A 19,086-nucleotide genomic window follows, 5' to 3' on the forward strand; every position below is an offset into this window, starting at 1 on the left:
CTCTGCTATGTTGTTCTACATGTCGTGCTCTGCCTTTCCTAGAAGATTATCGGCCTTTCCTAGAATATCCCTCATGCAATAGAAGGGGGGGGGGGGTGGAATCAGACTGACTGACTCACACCCACACTTCCACCTCCTCTCTCTCTCTCTCTCTCTCTCTCACACACACACTCTGAAAGGGTCTGTTTTCATAAAGACCCCAGCCAGGCTTGCATTACCTAGAACTGTTGATGTAGCAAGCCGTGTGAACTTGAACTGGAACCAGATGATGGAGCTCAGTAAGTCACTCTGGCTGTCATGGACAGAACTGCTCCTGCTGGTACCGTCAGCTGGGTGGGAGAGACTACTGGATGGGACACTTTGATTGGACGAGACTACAGGATGGGACACTGTGATTGGACGAGATGTTATAAAGGATCCAGCCTAATGCTGTGTAACAGAAACTACAGGATCTTGGGCTATGACTTGTCTGTTGTTTCTACCAAACACTCTGATTTCCCCCCTTTTGTCAACTTGCTGCTTGGCCGAGCTATCACCCCAACATGAAACTATGGCTAACACTTGGCTAACACTTGATAGGAGCATTTTAAATGTCTTGTCTGTTCATTTTTAATAGTTAAGTGATCCAACATTGATCTTATATCTAGGCCTATACCTACAATTTAAGGGTGGAACTGTTATTTCCCAGTCTCTGTTTCAGTGGGGGAACATATTCGGTGTGGATGGAAATTAGATAGCTGTTTTAAGTCCGCACTCTGAAGAATTGATGAACTCACCTAACCCCCAGCCAGTAACATGGACCATCACAACCACACTGCAGACCCCTGTCTTTTCTCTGCTGTGCCTACATACAGAACCAATGCTGTCCTGACTATTGATGCGTTCTTAGTATTATTTATGTACACACTTTGTGACACATTGTTTGTGTTGTTTTTTTTCTCCATTTCATCCATTTTGTATGTCTTAAATGAGGACCTAGCTGTTTTTGTGTTGTTTTTAGTATGGCTTTGAAATGATCCCCTTAATGTCTCGTCTAGATCCATTAGGTCACTGTACTGATCAGCCATGTGATCCTATATAGCTTAAGGGCTCTATTCAATCCGTATCGTGGAAGTTCAGCGTTACAGCGTGATTGAAATGTAAAAGCAATGTTCCCGCATTAGCGGAGACTGCATTCACGGTAAACGCTGCATAAGTCCACTCAATTGGAAATGACTTTTCTATCGCGCAGTCTGTAACGCTTCAGCAACACAGATTGAATAAAGCCCTAAGCTACCTTATTGCCACGAAACCACAGCACATTGCCTGTCTGTGTTCACTACTTGGCTGGTAGACTTTGTCCAAGTTCATTAAAGTAACCAAAAAGTTGTGTTTTGAGCATGGACCAAAGATAAGTTCTGCTTTAAGCTTTTTCCAGAGAATATACCCAGATGTTAGATAGTTGCACCTCAAATGTTACACCCCAACGTCATTTAGACCAATATAAGTTTGAGTTATGTTGTAATACTATTAGGAGCCCAGGCGGTGGTGGGATTTCATTTTCCCTAACCCGCCTGCCCCTGAACCTGGCAGCCAGACTTGGTCTTCCTCAGGAGGAAGGACCCACCATGGCACAGCCAGCCCTGCCTCCTGCCCATACGATATGCAGGCAGTCACTGTCCAGTCAAGCCGTCGCTTTTTATACTGCAGCTGCAGGCAGCTACGCTCACGGTCTCTGAGATCCCTCCCTCCGTGTAACTATGAAAAGGAAGACAGAGTCCAACCTAAAGCTCGCTTTGTTTAAAGCTTGTTTGTACACCGCATGGTACCTTCTGTATGTAATGTGTGTATAGTTAATTGCACTATTGTTTTTTTTTAACTAACTTGGATGTGCAATAATGAAACTATAAAGAGTATGTAATGAATTAAAAAGCAGCACCATTGTACCATACTGTTTGTTATTGTTTTAAGGCTAAGTATCACTGAAAAACAAAGCCACTCATTGATGTCCTAGTTACAGTCCAGTTTGGTTCTCAACCTGAGCTGCCTGGCAGAGGGGATGGATTTTGGCGCCAGCGACCAGACAGATTTCTAAAATCTCTCCTTCTGAACAGTCAGCGTCTTAGGTTGACACAATGGACTTGACCTGCTTGACCGAGCAGGCATCGCTGAGTGAGCCTGCATTTCTTTCTGGTAATGAGGCCTGAAGTAGCGTAGTAGAATTTGATGGGGGAGGGGGGGGGGGGGGGGGTATTAGCACACAGACTCTCCAGGTGAGTTGTAAAGCTTTATCTAGCATTATTTTGTGGACCCTTGAAAAGTTTAGTATTCTGAAAATGCCTGCTTCAAAGACTAACTTCTAAGGACTGCATGTCAGTGATTGTACTTCATAATGCAGTAATGAACAAATACCACTTTATCCTAAAAGTATTACAATTATTTATATGAACAGCAGCATACAACTCACACTTAAGTCCACCAATGGCAATGAAGAATATTCTCATAGAATTCTTTTTTTTTATTTTCACAACAAAGCTCAACATGAAAAGTATATACATTGGGATGGCTACAAAAAAAGGAAAACTGTAGAGGCTATGCAATTTAACAAGCTTCTTGATTTACGTAGAGTAAAAGACAGTATGGGTTTACACTCAGGCACCAGAATAGAGAAGTAGGCTGTCCTCTGCAATAACAATGTAATAGATCAAATTTTAGAACAATGACCATTGCCATACTTATGAAACAGACGTTTTGGTTAAGTACATACTGGACAGCAGCAACTGATCTGAGGCCTATTGACTTGACGATCCTGTCAGAGCTTGATTATCATGGGCTCTGGTGTCAAACTTTTCAGAAATGTACGAAGACAAAGTCACACCAAGCATTTTATTCTGTTCCCCATTCAAGAACGCTGGAGTGTTTCTCCAGCTGGTATGTTAGTCTGTGTGACAGCAAAAGGAACAGCACAAAAGCAGAGTAGTACTATACAGTATAAAAATAGTGCCAAACAAGGCTACGAGTTCTGCTGACGGCAACAAGAACAGGAAGAGAGGATAGAAAAAGAGTGATGTAAAATTCCACATCAACCTCTAACTCATACCCACTGGGCACAATATCATACATTCCACCTGTCAGAGAACAAGATGGAGCTGATACCCATCTGATCCTTTGAGATCTACTATCTATGAAGTGTCTAGTGGTAGGGGTCATTTTGGAATCCTGCATGAGAGAGAGACAGAGAAGACTAGTCATTCACTACTATTCATAACCATCAGTGGGGATTGGATACAGGCACACAGATTGAAGCGTTGGTTTAACTCCCAAACAGAGCTTAAGGACAGAAGAGGGAAGAAAAGCAGCAGGAATGAACTTTAACACTTTCCTCCATAGGGATGGCACAGGAGGCAACTAACTCAGCCCCATCTTTCCCTGGTTGGGCTGTAGAGGGGGACCAGACCCATGTTATGTGACAGGGGTGTCAGAGGGAGGGACCCATGTCATGTGAAAGGGGTGTATATCCCATCTGTCCTCACTGCTCCTGAGTTCCCCAGGAGATGTAGTCGGGCCGCGTGGCAGCACTGTACTCGTCGATGAGCTGCTGCACCACCTCACGGGAGTTGTCCAGCTCGTCAAAGTTTTCCTTGAAGATGTCCTCCTTGCGGAACTGCTCCAAGAAAGCCTCGCGCTTTCGCAGTTTGTCGTACTGCTTGCAAGTCCGCTCGAACAGCTGCAACGGAGGAAGAGAAGAGGCATCCAGTGAACTTGTAGCAGTGAATTCACTACATATACCTCATATTAGTCACTTCCTGCCCACTCCCTCAGTCACTGACTGTGGGTTAGGAGGATACCAAAAAGACTCTTCACATTTTATCACCAACCCATGAAGTGTTTTGCCATTGAAATGTTAGCTAAGGATTATAGTTTTGTCTCCTTACAAAATATTTTTGCACAAGGCACCCTACTCCCAAGTAGCCAACCTACTCCAAGTAGCCAACCTACTCCAAGTAGCCAGTAGCCAACATACTCCAAGTAGCCAGTAGCCAACCTACTCCAAGTAGCCAACCTACTCCAAGTAGCCAGTAGCCAACCTACTCCAAGTAGCCAACCTACTCCCAAGTAATGAGAATGAGGGGCGGAGCTTACACAGGAGATGCTGGTGTGATTGGCCATCATCAGGCCGCTGACGCGGTGGGCGGAAGGTAGGTACGGGGACTTCCTGGACAAAGCCACCTGGATGCTGGCTGGACCCCAGGGGATAAAACTGGCCAGCTTACGCTCCCGGATCCTCTGCAGGCTTTTGTGGACCTGCACTCACACAAACAGGATTATATCAATTTCTGGAAAGTATTGATATTGCTATAACATTTGGACCAATATGTTTAACACACCACCACGAGGCCATTACAATATCCACTTGGTCTTCAGCCATCTCCTTCATAACTTTATTTTTAATGTCATCCGTAGTTAAGGACATCACTTTGATTAGACAATATTTTTTAAATATATATTTTTTTAAATAAAAAAACCCCCACTGCGCTAGCACACATTCTCATGCGAAATATACACACACACACCTGGGTGGGGTCCACCTCTCCCTGGATGATGTTGAGGATGGCAATGTAGCAGTGGTTGGTCTGTCTGTCCCTGCCCGTGGACACCATGACATTCTTCGGCTGCAGCAGCCTCCGCATCACATCCAGCACTGTGGTCTTCCTCACACTGGCCACCTGGGAGAGAAACAAAGGAGAGGGCATGTATAAGCACGCATATTCATATACAACTGGAATGCTTTGTTCACCAAAAGTTTTTAAAAGAAGATGAATCGGCAGATACTTGGATAACACAGTCAAGATCTGTGTTTTCAAGAACAGAGATTAAACTAAACTAGTACAATTGGTGGGACTTGCTTTAACTCTTTAAAAGTATTTTTGTGGTAGTGGTAGTAGTTTAAAAAAGCTTTACTTTACTATTTAAAGCAAAGCAGTTACATATAGTCAAAGTTAAATGCAATAAAATATTTGGTCTGATTATTAATTGGTACTTTGATATAGTTGACATGGTAGTCTATCACTTTGGATTGTGGGGCAGTTCGATCACAAAAATGTCTAAACTACAGTTGAGTGTGAAAACTAAAAGAAACACAAGACAAAATGGTCTTCTGTCAGAATATGGGAACAAAAACAGGAGCAGGTGGACAACACTCTTAGGAAAGCAAAGCAACTGGGTTTCAGATAAAAAGATGTACAATTTACTTTTGTAAAACATTCAGTATAAATTAAGTTGGATTTTAGGTGAATGATGATGTAACGATTAGAAAGTTCTAGGCTATTACTGGGGGAAATAAATATGATGGTGCATCTAGTGATGACAGCTCTTTAAAAGTATTTTGATGGTAGTTGAACTATGTAGAACAGGTTTGTATCTAGACCTACGAATAGCTAGCTGTAGTTCTAATAAACCAACTAACAGTGAAATCTGAAAAGTACATTTCCTGAAGAAAATGTGGTGTGCTTGCTAGCTTGTTTTAGAGTATGTATGGTTTTGAAAAACATTATAGCAGTGGTAGTGTCTGCAGTAGTAATGTTGGGGACTGGTTATAGTTGAACAAGTAGCTAAATGAAAAGTTAGGATATCCTGAACATGTGAAAGTTGGTTTGGTGTCTCTAGCTTGAATGGTTCAATAGTTACTGTTCAAATCACATCAAATTATATTTGTCACATGCGCCGAATACAACAGTGAAATGCTTACTTACAAGCCCTTAACCAACAATGTAGTTAAGAAAAATACTTTTTTTTGGTAAGAAATAAAACAAATCATTAAAGAGCAGCAGTAAAATAACAACAGCGAGGCTATATACAGGGGGTACCGGTATAGAGTCAATGTGCAGTGGCACCGGTTAGTCCAGGTAATATGTACATGTAGAGTTATTAAAGTGACTATGCATAGATACTCTGGTGCCTGAGTGTAAATCCATACTTTCTCGTACTCTACGGTAACAGAGAGAACAGTTCACAACTAGGGTGGCTAGAGTCTGACAATTTTTAGCGCGTTCCTCTGACACCGCCTGGTATAGACGTCCTGGATGGCAGGAAGCTTGACCCCGGTGATGTACTGGGCCGTACGCACTACCCTCTGTAGTGCCTTGCGGTCGGAGACCAAGCAGTTGCCATACCAGGCAGTGATGCAACCCATCAGGATGCTCTCGATGGTGCAGCTGTAGAAACTTTTGAGGATCTGAGGACCCATGTCAAATCTTTCCAGTCTCCTGAGGGTTTTGTCATGTCCTCTTCACAACTGTTTTGGTGTGCTTGGACCATGTTAGTTTGTTGGTGATGTGGACGCCAAGGAACTTGAAGCTCTCAACCTGCTCCACTACAGCCCCGTCGATGAGAATGGGGGCGTGCTCGGTCCTCCTTTTCCTGTAGTCCACAAATCATCTCCTTTGTCTTGATCACGTTGATGGAGAGGTTGTTGTTCTTGCACCACACGGTCAGGTCTCTGACCTCCCTATAGGCTGTCTTGTCATTGATCAGGCCTACCACTGTTGTGTCATCGGCAAATTTAATGATGGTGTTGGAGTCGTGCCTGGCTGTGCAGTCATGAGTGAACAGGGAGTACAGGAGAGGACTGAACACGCACACCTGAGGGGCCCACATGTGGAGCATCAGCATCATGTGGAGCATCAGTTTGGCGGATGTTACCTACCCTTACCACCTGGGGGCGGCCCGTCCAGAATCCAGTTGCAGAGGGAGGTGTTAAGTCCCAGGGTCCTGAGCTTTGAGGGCACTATGGTGTTGAACGCTGAACTGTAGTCAATGAATAGCATTCTCACATAGGTGTTCCTTTTGTCCAGGTTGGAAAGGGCAGTGTGGAGTGCAATAGAGATTGCATCATCTGTGGATCTGTTGGGTCTGTATGCAAATTGGAGTGGGTCTAGGGTTTCTGGGATAATGGTGTTGATGTGAGCCATGACCAGCCTTTCAAAGCATTTCATGGCTACAGATGTGAGTGCTACGGGTCGGTAGTCATTTAGGTAAGTTACCTTAGTGTTCTTTGGCACAGGGACTATGGTGGTCTGCTTGAAACATGTTGGTATTACAGACTCGGACAGGGAGAGGTTGAAAATGTCAGTGAAGACAATTGCCAGTTGGTCAGCGCATGCTCGGAGTACAAGTCCTGAATGCTGACCTGTTTAAAGGTCTTACTCACATCGGCTGCAGAGACCGTGATCACACAGTCGTCCGGAACAGCTGATGCTCTCATGCATGTTTCAGTGTTACTTGCCTCAAAGCGAGCATAGAGTAATTTAGCTCATCTGGTAGGCTCGTGTCACTGGGCAGCTCTCGGCTGTGCTTCCCTTTGTAGTCTGTAATAGTTTGCAAGCCCTGCCACATCCGACGAGCGTCGGAGCCGGTGTAGTACGATTCGATCTTCGTCCTGAATTGACGCTTTGCCTGTTTGATGGTTCGTCGGAGGGCATAGCGGGATTTCTTATAAGCTTCCGGGTTAGAGTCCCACTCCTTTAAAGCGGCAGCTCTAGCCTTTAGCTCAGTGCGGATGTTGCCTGTAATCAATGGGAACGACGTCGTCGTCGATGCACTTATTGATGAAGCCAGTTGGATAGTTATTTTATGCAAATATGTATAGTTATAGTTGATAATACTTTGAAAGAATAGGATAGTTAAGATAGCCAGAATTGTTTAAGTTGGTCTTGTAGCTTAATTGGCCAAGCAGCAGGACCACTGAATGGCTACCTCTATTCTTACGGCTCTCGTTCAAACCCATGTTAATTTATGCACATTTTACAATGGTTATAGTTTAAAAAGTATATATAGTATCAAATCTTTTGACAAGCAGTCTAAGTAGGGTCAGTCTAAACATCTCAGCGTTGGTTTGCAGTTAATAGCTTAAGTGGTGAAAGAGATTGGTAAATCAAATCACAAATTCGAGACCTTTCTAGTCCACACTAACTTTTTGTCAAAGTTGTTGGCAAAGTGGTCAAAATAGGTCAACATTTTTGTCAAAAGTTGCATTGTATTACAATGTCCCATTAAAGTGATTGAATGCATAGTTTCAAAAGTATAAATAGTTTTAAAAAGTTGTACGCAAGCACACTATTCCAGACCAGTCTTCACATTTTAAAGTTTGAATGGCATTTCTAGCTTAAATCGTGTAAGAGTAGCATGCAGAAGAATAATAATAGAAATAAGTTTGACAAAGACTTCAGTGTGTTAAAAAAAACTGGGAACTCAGGAAAAGAAATGAGCGCCAACTGGGTTTCATTTTTTTGAACAGTCATCCAACTCGCAACTCCAAGTCAGAAACTCAGGCATCTTTATAGAGCTCCAACTTTCAGACCTGAAGATCACTGACTTATTGATTTTTTTCAGAGTTCCCAGCTGTCTTGAAAGCACCAAGACGTACTACGCGGTCACTGAGAACTACTTACCGATTGGTCAGTGGTGAGCGGTGTGTAGCCAGTCATCAGGAAGTGAAGGCGGGGTGTGGGGATGAGAGAGGCGATCAGACCAATCAGGTCGTTGTTCATGTATCCAGGGTAACGCAGGGTGGTTGTGCTGGCTGACATGATGGTGGAAACCTGTGGAGAGAAACAACCTTTCGTTGTCATAATTACTTGTGGCTGTTTTATTTCCGTAATCTTGTCAATTTCTGTCGGGCAATCACCAGGAGTGATCATAAGAAATGCAGCCTATATGACAGGAATCATCACCTAGATTCAGCCCCGGGACTATTTTTTCATGAGTGGATGGTCAGGGAGCCGGAAAATAGTTACAAATCATTTGTAGACTGCAAAAAGCCCAAATAGATATAATATTTTACTAAAATATAATAGTTTCAAACCTTATTTACATTTGTATACATTTGCTAGTATTTTTACAGTATTTTATGTTTAAAAAAAGATATGGCATAGGAGATTGTATGGTTAGAAGGTTAGCTTACGTTATCTAGAGAGGGGTATATAGGGCTGGCACAATTACTGTATAAACGACAGTTATGGATGAAGACTGTCGTGAAAATAAATAACCGGCATAACCGTTGAAATATTTTTTGGGGTTGGAATGAACAGCTGACTGAAGACAGAATTGCCGGGCATTCGTGAGGCTGAGTCCGTTTGTGCAGTAACATGGAATCTTAACAACGTGATGAAACTGCTGTTCCTTGCTGAAACAAGCAAGGTGTTGCCTAGACAGTGTCCCCCTCCCTGCAGCAGCACACATAGAAATATAATGAATAGAACAGACCTGGCACCTCTAACCCTGGCAATTTGACTGGTAAACTCATGGGTACACTCGCAACGGCTGCCTGGTATTGCGATACAATCATTTCCATGGTAATGTAGAATGTTCATTCAAATGATTTTAACTGATGTGGCTCATGCAATGGAATGCATTTTATGTAATATCAGTTGAGTTGAATCAACAAATCACAGCACATTTTGATGGGTACACTTCCTGCTTTTAATTCCTTCTTTTACTTCCTCCTTTGTTCCTATGGGTACACTCGCAATAGCGAATGGGGACGCCCGTTCTATTTCTATGGCAGCACATGCAGTCAGGAGCAGAGAGGAAGAAAAAAAAAGAAAAAGAAATAAAAATAATAATATAACATTTGACCGGTTATTACAGTGTCCGTGTTCATTTGTGTGGCCAATAAGTCATTCAAATTCCATGACCGCCACAGCCCTAGGGATATAGACATATTTGACCGCAAGTAGTTTTTTTAAACAATCACTGGGTGTTCATTCAACAATAATTGCTAGGGAGTGTGAGATCCGGTTTGACAGTTAAAGCATGAGGAGTAACTAGTCTAACTAGTTTGTTTAATCCTCAGGACATTCTGACAAACAGTGTGAGGTTTACTTCACCCATACACTCTCTCTGTATTCGCCTAATCATTTCTGGGTCACGGTCAGTAGGCTATAAACAGTAGCCTGGTCCCAGTTCAGTTTGTGCCGTAGTACCGACTTGGCAAGACCGCACAAACAGATCTGGGACCAGGCTATCAAAACGCCTCTGTATAGAAACACTTTCTCCTCTCAGGAGTCTGGGGATCTAGAACCTGGATATTGAGAACACCATTAGGGAAGGAGGTGGAGCTTGCACCTGAGTGGCATGTGTCAATCACTCACCAGCTGGTTGATCTGGGAGAAGGAGGGGTTCTGGATGTGCAGCCTGTCGGTGGCGATGCGGTTCAGAGCAGTGTTGTCCAGTACCACCTGACACACACAAGTCGAAAAGAGAAACAGAATGAGAGGGATGTGTAGACGTGAGGTCAGAAGATTGAGATTTCCACAGAAAGACAGCAATGGGGGAGGTTTGACTTTAGAATTAGGGGAAAGTGAGAGGCAAGAGAAAGATGCTGTGTGGTAGAGACTAGTTAACAATGGGCTTTGATACAATCCTCCAGTCAGTCTTGATGGGTAAAGCAGAGTAGACAGTGTGCTGCTGTGTGAAGACTGAAGCAGTGAGGCACACACTGTGCGTCACTAACAGGGGAACCAATTCTTCTCCACATAGATTCTATTAGCTGTGGGGGCTAACCCAATAAGCCTGAGTAGAGGCCCTTACGTAAACTCCTGCAGGAGGAAGTAGATATCGGAGAGGAGAAACATTAGGCTGTCAGAGCATCTCGGGAACTAATACAATCATCAATCCCAGGCAACAAAGATGTAATCATCCAGAGAAGTAAAATGTTCACCAACACTGCCTCATTACCAGTCATACACACCAGCAGCCAGGGAAGAAACCCTTTCTGTTACAGCATGTTGCCCGGCTGGCAGCGATGGTCATAAAGCATTATTCATGATATACAGGCCCTGTGGCTCCTAGTTCAACTTCCTCCCTCTCTCTCTCTCTAAGACTTGACCATGGAGCTTGACTGAGGCAGAGCGACAGGTATGGCTTTTGACACCACACTGAGCATGTTGAGAGTGGGGGGGAGCGATAAGACTTGTCTGTCCCCATCCTGTGGTGTTTTGGGGGATGAAGAAACAGTACCATTTTGGACAGGATGTTTGTAACTTTCAACAACAACAAGTGTGGGAACCGGAAACTGTTTTTTTTCATCACATTTTAACGGCACAAGGGGACGTTCTCAAAACAATTACCATGCAACATCAGAGTTTACGTGCATGGATTTGATTCCAGGAAAGAACCTTTTGTCTATTCCCCACACAACGGTAGCCAGCTGAAGGCAAAAAGCACAGATGAGAGGGTGTGTGTGGTCTGCAGATGTGTGTGTATTTCTTGCTCACCACACAGTCTGCGTTCTGGGTGAGCCTCTTGAGTGTGAGCAGTGAGTTGTAGGGCTGCACCACCACGTCGCTCATCTCATCCTGGTTAGGGAACACAGAGTAGGTCTGCACCAGCTTCTTAGGGTACCTGGCCAACACGCACAGGAAGAACATTAAAAAGTATCACACACCAGGTCACAGAAAAACATCCAACAGTGGAAAACTAAAGGTTCCCCCAGGGAGAGAATATTATCTCTCCAATGGAGGCTGGGACAATTATGGTTACAATTAGGAGAGTGTTTCTGCTCCATAAATTATAAGCCTACTAACTTTACAGCAGTCAAACAGAAAGAGAGACCACCTCATCTCGATGTGGAAATTCAGCCTCCTTGTTTGTGTGTGTGTGTGTGTGTGTGTGTGTGTGTGTTTAGACCTGTCATTGAGCCTCTCCAGCAGGTAGGATCCCAGCCCGGACCCAGTTCCCCCAGCGATGGAATGACAAAGGACAAAACCCTGCAACAGAGAAACAGAACCATCTTAATTCTACTGGTCTGGGTGAAAAGATTAAAACGGCTCCAATGTTTGGGCCGATCCAGACAAATGACTAATTTCCTCTGGCTCAGTGCGTCACCACCCCTCACATATTTCCTGACAGCTGATACCCATACACTTCAATTGATGCGGGTTTCATCTCATTGTGATGGTCACACAGGGATTTAAAAGTCCTGACATGAAAATACAATACAAAAGCATTTTGTATAATTGAAACCACTTTCTCTAGGTAGAAACAAACCACTTTCTCTAGGTAGAAACAAACCACTTTCTCTAGGTAGAAACAAACCACTTTCTCTTGGTCACAGGCGGACTAAATCAGTTAGTGCTCACTGCTGATGAAGGTGTAATGTAGTCGGCAGGCATTTGAGTGGCGTCTGTGCGTTGCTCAGAGGACGCAGGGCAGAATATTATCTGTCTAGTTCTATGAAATGACTATTTACATTTTTTTATTTAACCAGGTCATTTTGTACTGTTACTAAATATTATCATGTCTATTTCACAGTTATAAAGGAAAGTAAAATCATATAGTTAGTCGATTTATTATTTAATTGTTACTATATTTATAAAGTATATCAGTCATTTCAAGCCACATTCATCAACTTTTGTTGAATAGGAACTACATCACATACACTGAGTGTACAAAACATGATGAACACCTGCTCTTTCCATGACACAGACTGACGAGGTAAATCCAGGTGAAAGCTATGATCCCTTATTGATGCCACGTGTTAAATCCACTTCAATCAGTATAGATGAAGGAGAGGAGGCAGGTTAAAGAAGGATTTTTAAATCTTGAGAAATGGATTGTATATGTGCCATTCAGAGGGTGAAAGGGCAAGACAAAAAATACAAGTGCCTTTGAAAGGGGTATGGCAGTAGCTGGCAGGCTCACCGGTTTGTGTCAAGATTTCACGCTCAACAGTTTCCCGTGTATATCAAGAATGGTCCACCACCGAAAGGACATCCAGCATCCCTGTGGAACGCTTCCAACATCTTGTAGAGTCCATGCCCCGACAAATCGAGGCTGTTCTGAGGGCAACTCAATATTAGGAAGGTGTTCCTAATGTTTGGTATACTCAGTGTATATTTCATATTTTCATCAAATTTTTACTATGTACTTGAGCTTGTTACCTCAAAAGTGACTACACCTCAGAAATGTATAACTACTTATACCAGAAAGGTGAGATTTTTATCTTTCTTGGCGTATGCAGCATTACTAGTTGTTTATGGCCCTCTCATGATAGTTACTTTTGAGTATGTCTATTTAGGCAGAAATCTACATTTTAGATTACATCTATCAGGTTAAGTAGTACTTATTGTACTGTGCCAGTATATACGACCTGTGTTTATGCCTCTCACTCTCCACCCAGCCTGGAGGTGGGAGGGCAGGCCAACCCCACAAATAGGCTCTCTCCTTCGCCTAGACAGCCATGTAATACCTGCCTTCTACTCCAGTCCAGTGATTACCACCCAACACGGCATGCCACGCCCTCTCTCTCTCACACACACACACCCTCTCAAATGCATGTCCACATACACTAAATAATAACGTGGGGTCATAAAGAGTATGGGCAACAGAAATTACACAGACTTCTATGAGGAAAGTCATGTTGTTTTAAGGGAAGCAACCTTACAGCTGGCAGTTGAGGAACGTTTTTTAAAAAGGCTTGAAATAACAGAGCATTTACTAGTTTTAAGATGACATGTGCGGGCTCCCAATTTATGTGTACTCTCTATTAAGTTACTCATTATAAGTCGCCAAAGAAAGCATGCTTTCCACCACAGCACAACTGAAGGGAAAGAGAAAAAAAGAACAGAAAAACCTATATTCCTTTCACACGTCAGTCAGTGACATATGGAGAGAATCAGGAAGTGTTTCATTCTGGATAGACCCCTCCCATTTTCAGGTTCTCCCTCCAAAGTTCCCCTCACGTGAGGCGGGATATGCAGTCAGTGCAGTGTGTGTATGCTTCCAAACTCAGGCCTGCTGACTCCTTAGCTTTCACCCCATACTTTCTGTGGACCAATCAGAGACTGAGAAAGAGTGGGCTTGCCTCCAAGCTGTCGCTGCCGTCCGCCTCTCTGTCGATGATATCGAAGATCTCCTCATGGATTTTCTCACCCTGCAAAACGACAAGACATGCATTATTCCAGATTGTTATTTGGGTGAATGTAGTTACAAAGAAATTATAATAATAACATAGCCAGACTTCTACTAAATATGCATTATTCGCCTCAAGGCTAAAGCTTTTGTTCTCTACATGGACCCTGTCCTTTAGCCTCTGGTCCAGCTACAACCAACAACATGGTCCACAGTCACCTGTGAGAATCCGCTGGCCCAGTTGTTCCCTGCACCTCCTCCGTGCTCCGACAGGTAGATGTTCTCTGGGTTGTACAGGTTGGCGTAGGGGGAGTTGAGGATAGAGTGGATCACCCTGGGCTCCAGATCCAACAAAACAGCACGGGGGATGTAGTGTTCATCGTCTGCCTGTGGACCATAGAGAGACGTAAGGCTTACTCCTCCTTGATGCACAGAAAGCAAAGCATACACAATAATAATAGTAGTCTGGTGACTACCTACAGGACCTGATGTCACAGGGAGGCCAAAAAGATCATCTCATATTCTATTCTACTGCTTTTTAGTCAATGCCACATCGACATTGCTCAATCTAATATTTATATAATTCTTAATTCCATTATTTTACTTTTGTATTGGAGCTAGGAACACAAACATTTCGCTACACCCGCTAAATATGTGCATGTGACCAATAACATTTGATCGCAGAAAGATGGTGAATGCTGCCTGCCATAAATTATTAGACTGCTCCATCTAGTGGGGAATAATGGTACAGTCCATGGTGCATGTTTCATGTCTATTTCGTTTGCCATCAATACAGCAGCTGCTGCACCACATATTTTATTTAGCTAGGCAAGTTAAGAACAAATTGTTATTTACAATGACGGCCTACCAAAAGGCAAGTACTAAGTCATGTTTTGCAGAGGGGTCAAATACTGTGGCTCAGTTGGTAGAGCATGGTGTGTGCAACACCAGGGTTGTGGGTTCGATTCCCACGGGGGGCCAGTAAAAAATTTTTTTTTTTAAATGCATGAAATGAAAATGAAATGTATGTATTCACTACTGTAAGTCGCTCTGGATAAGAGCATCTGCTAAATGACTAAAATGTAAAATGTAAATGTACTTATTTCCCTCATTAAAATGCGAATCAATTTATAACATTTTTGACATGCGTTTTTCTGGATTTTTTGTTGTTGTTATTCTGTCTCTTTCTGTTCAAATAAACCTACCATTAAAATTATAGACTGATCATTTCTTTGTCAGTGGGCAAACGTACAAAATCAGCAGGGGATCAAATACTTTTTTCCCCCTCACTGTATATAAAATAAAAATATAGGACAAAATACACATCACGACAAGAGACACACCACATCAAGAGAGACCTAAGACAACAACACAGCATGGTAGCAACACAACATGGCAGCAGCCATACATGGTACAAACATTATTGGGCACAGACAACAGCACAAAGTGCAAGAAGGTAGAGACAACAATACATCATGCGAAGCAGCCACAACTGTCAGTAAGAGTGTCCATGATTGAGTCTTTGAATGAAGAGATAAAACTGTCCAGTTTGAGTGTTTGCGGCAGGTCGTTCCAGTCGCTAGCTGCAGCGAACTGAAAAGAGGAGCAACCCAGGGATGTGTGCTTTGGGGACCTTTAACAGAACGTGACTGGCAGAATGGGTGTTGTATGTGAAGAATGGCGGCTGCAGTAGATATCTCAAATAGGAGGGAGTGAGGCCTAAGAGGGTTTTTTATAAATAAGCATCAACCAGTGGGTCTTGTGACGGGTATACAGAGATGACCAGTTTACAGAGGGGTATAGAGTGCAGTGATGTGTCCTATAAGGAGCATTGGTGGCAAATCTGATGGCCGAATGGTAAAGAACATCTAGCCGCTCGAGAGCACCCTTACCTGCCGATCTATAAATTACATCTCTGTAATCTAGCATGGGTAGGATGGTCATCAGAATCAGAGTTAGTTTGGCAGCTGTGGTGAAAGAGGAGCGATTACGATAGAGGAAACCAAGTCTAGATTGAACCTTAGCCTGCAGCTTTGATATGTGCTGAGAGAAGGACAGTGTACCGTCTAGCCATACTCACAAGTACTTGTATGAGGTGACTACCTCAAGCTCTAAACCCTCAGGAGGTAGTAATCACACCTGTGGGGAGAGGGGCATTCTTCTTACCAAACCGCATGACCTTCGTTCTGGAGGTGTTCATAACAAGGTAAAGGGCAGAGAAAGCTTTGTTGTAGAGCATTTAACACAAAATCCAGAGACGGGCCAACTGAGTATAAGACTATCATCTGCATATAAATGGATTAGAGAGCTTCCTACTGCCTGAGCTATGTTGTTGATGTAAATTGAAAAGAGCGTGGGGCCTAGGATTGACCCTTGGGGTACTGCCTTGGTGACAGGCAGTAGCTGAGACAACAGATGTTCTGACTTTATACACCGCACTCTTTGAGATAGGTAGTTAGCATACCAGGCCAAAGACCTCTTAGAGACACCAATACTCCTTAGCCGGCCTACAAGAATGGAATGGTCTACCTTATCAAAAGCTTTGGCCAAGTCAATAAAAATAGCAGCACAACATTGCTTAGAATCAAGGGCAATGGTGACATCATCGAGGACCTTTAAGGTTGCAGTGACACATCCATAACCTGAGCGGAAGCCTGATTGCATATCAGAGAGAATACTATAGACATCAAGAAAGCCAGTCAGTTGATTATTGACACGTTTTTCCAACACAATTGATAAACAGGGCAAAATAGAAATTGGCGTATAACAGTTAGGATCAGCATGAACTCCCCCTTTAAATAAAAGGACACATCGTGGCTGCCTTTCAAGCAATGGGAACCTCCCCAGAAAGGAGAGACAGGTTAAAAAGGTTGGAGGCAACGATAGGGGCAGCAACCTTAAAGAAGAAAGGGTCTAAACCATCTCACCCAGATGTGTTTTGGGGGTCAAGTTTTAGGAGCTCCTTTAGCACCTCGGACTCAGTGACCGTCTGCAGGGGAAAAATAGGGAGGAGCATCGGGGCTAATCGCATTAGAAGTGGTTGGAGATGAGGAAATGTTTGACGGGCAAGAAGGCATGGCAGAGTCAAATAGGAATCCTGACTTAATGAAGTGATTAAAGAGCTCAGCCGTGTGCTCCTTGTCAGTAACAACCACATCAACATTAAGGGACATGGGCAGCTGTGAGGAGGAGGGTTTATTATCCTGGTCTTTAACCATTTTCCAGAAGTTCTTGGGGTTAGACCCAAAGAGAGAGAACTTCTCCTTAAAGTAACTAACTTTGGCCTTCCGGATAGCCTGAGTGCAATTATTTCTCATTTGCCTGAACGAGAGCCAGTCAGCCTGAGTATGTGTATGCCGAGCCTTTCGCCAAATGGAATTCTTGAGGTGGAGTAACTCTACAAGATCACAGTCAAACCAAGGGCTGAACTGGTTTTTAATTCTCATTTTCCCTTATAGGTGAATGTTTGTTAACAATACCACTGAAAATATCAAAAAAGAAGGTCCAAGCATCTTCGACAGAGGGGATCAAGCAGATTCTATACCAATTTACAGAGGCCAGGTCATGAAGGAAGGCTTGCTCATTAGAAGTTTTTTAGCAAGAGTCAGGTCGTTTCACTGAGCAGCCATTACAAACACAGGCTGTAAAACAGTGATCACTAAGGTCATTACAGAAAACAGCAGAATGATACCTATCAGGTTTATTTGTGAGGATAACATCAAGGAGAGTAGCCTTTTCTGGGTGTTTGGAGTCATACCTTGTGAGATTGGTAATAATCTGAGAAAGATTTAGGGAGTCACATTGCTTTAGGACTTGGTGTAAGAGGCCAGGAGAGAGCTTAGGGCAGGTAGGGTGCAGGTAGGGTAGAGGCCGGTGCTGATGGAGGACGATAACACCCAGCAACAGTCAACAAAGAGCTATTTGAAAGTTTAAAGCTAAAAAACAGCAAATCAAATTGTTTGGGGACAGACTTGGTGGAGACAACAGAGCACTGAAGGTGTTCCTTGGTAAAGATTGCCACTCCACCACCTTTGGAAGATCTGTCTTTTTTCAGCTTTACTTAACTTGCTCTGTCTGTGTAGTCAGTGGATAACTGTCATGCGCAGTACTTTAGTTTGAAGCCAAATCTGGCAACCTGCCTAGCCCACATCAGGACCAATAGACAGAGAGGCGAGGATTCCCTCTAGTCTATCGCCCTTTCTCAGCTAATATTATCTTGATTCCTCACATCCTTGCTTCTCGTTTCCTTCTCAAAACACATTGGAGAAGACGGTTTGAGGGGAAGGACCTTGGAACTTCTCCAATACGGTTGAAAAAGATACAAGGTGATAAGATGCGATGCCTAGATGTACTCTCTCCCCATTGGTCTATATCCGGGATAGGAACCTGACCCACTGATCTAGCTAGCTAATGTTCTATACCTGATAGAAGAAGACATCCTTCCTGTCAGTGCCCTCTGTGGCGAACTCCTCCACAATCCCCTCCGGACTGATGCCATGCTCTGCACAGAGTTGTTTCCAAAACTCAAAACCAACTGCAATAGAGAGGAAATAAGATGCATTTAATTATAACACCAAACCCATGCATGATACGTGCATGTCCAGTAGTTGTTATTTTACTACTAGCCTAGCTGTTGGCTAGCATTGCTAGCGTTAGGTATATGTGCTAGCTAGCTAATAATTTCTACCAAGGGAAAGAGTTCACCGTACTTTGGTTTCCACATTGGCCAAGTTGAAGTGTTATGATTTCTCTGGGCATATTCCTCTTTTAGTAGATCCCCTACCAGCGAAGTCTATAATCGGAGAGACTGCTGTCTAACCGACCACTGTATTAATCTTGCTTCCCTCTTGGAAACAACACGAAATACCGCATAAATGGAGTCACAACGCCAAACGACATTTCGACAGTGCGCAGGCTCACGTTCTTCTTCTTCTTCTATAATATTACGGCGTTCAGCAAACATACGTTATAGGGGCATGCCGCCACCTACTGTACTGGGTAGTGTAGTCAATCACAGTTTGGAGAATAATGAATAAAGAACCAAACATTAAGATAAACTAAACCCTCCTATCTAATCCTGTACTACTAAGAAAATAAAAAGACCCCTACTAACTTCTATCAAATCCTGCATGCTCACATTTTAGGGCTGCATTCAACAAATAGTTGAACACATAAAATAGTTTGGCAGAATTGCTG

The 19,086-nt window shown here is 43.3% G+C and overlaps 2 protein-coding genes across 3 annotated transcripts in view; one reads left to right on the forward strand and one right to left on the reverse strand.

The window, feature by feature from the left end:
* Positions 1-1,930, forward strand: part of LOC106601140 (unconventional myosin-X) — a 55,254-nt gene extending 53,324 nt beyond the window's left edge. For both annotated transcript variants that reach the window (XM_082973667.1, XM_082973668.1), the window contains exon 13: positions 1-1,930. This exon is cut by the window's left edge and continues 686 nt beyond it. The gene's annotated coding sequence lies outside the window, so the exon portion shown is untranslated.
* Positions 1,931-3,237: 1,307 nt separating this feature from the next.
* Positions 3,238-18,812, reverse strand: LOC106601139 (tubulin gamma-1 chain). The gene is made up of 11 exons (XM_014193100.3): positions 18,600-18,812; positions 18,312-18,424; positions 14,110-14,277; positions 13,844-13,912; positions 11,668-11,747; positions 11,256-11,382; positions 10,131-10,217; positions 8,430-8,579; positions 4,554-4,706; positions 4,123-4,284; positions 3,238-3,706 (listed from the first exon to the last, which is right to left on the reverse strand). The coding sequence occupies exons 1-11, from the start codon at positions 18,646-18,648 to the stop codon at positions 3,509-3,511; spliced, it is 1,356 nt and encodes a 451-aa protein (XP_014048575.1). The 5' UTR covers positions 18,649-18,812; the 3' UTR covers positions 3,238-3,508.
* Between the last annotated feature and the right edge of the window lie 274 nt (positions 18,813-19,086).

This window comes from Salmo salar, chromosome 03, assembly GCF_965601325.2.
Source record: "Salmo salar chromosome 03, fSalSal1, whole genome shotgun sequence".
In the NCBI taxonomy this organism is placed as follows: Eukaryota; Metazoa; Chordata; class Actinopteri; order Salmoniformes; family Salmonidae; genus Salmo; species Salmo salar.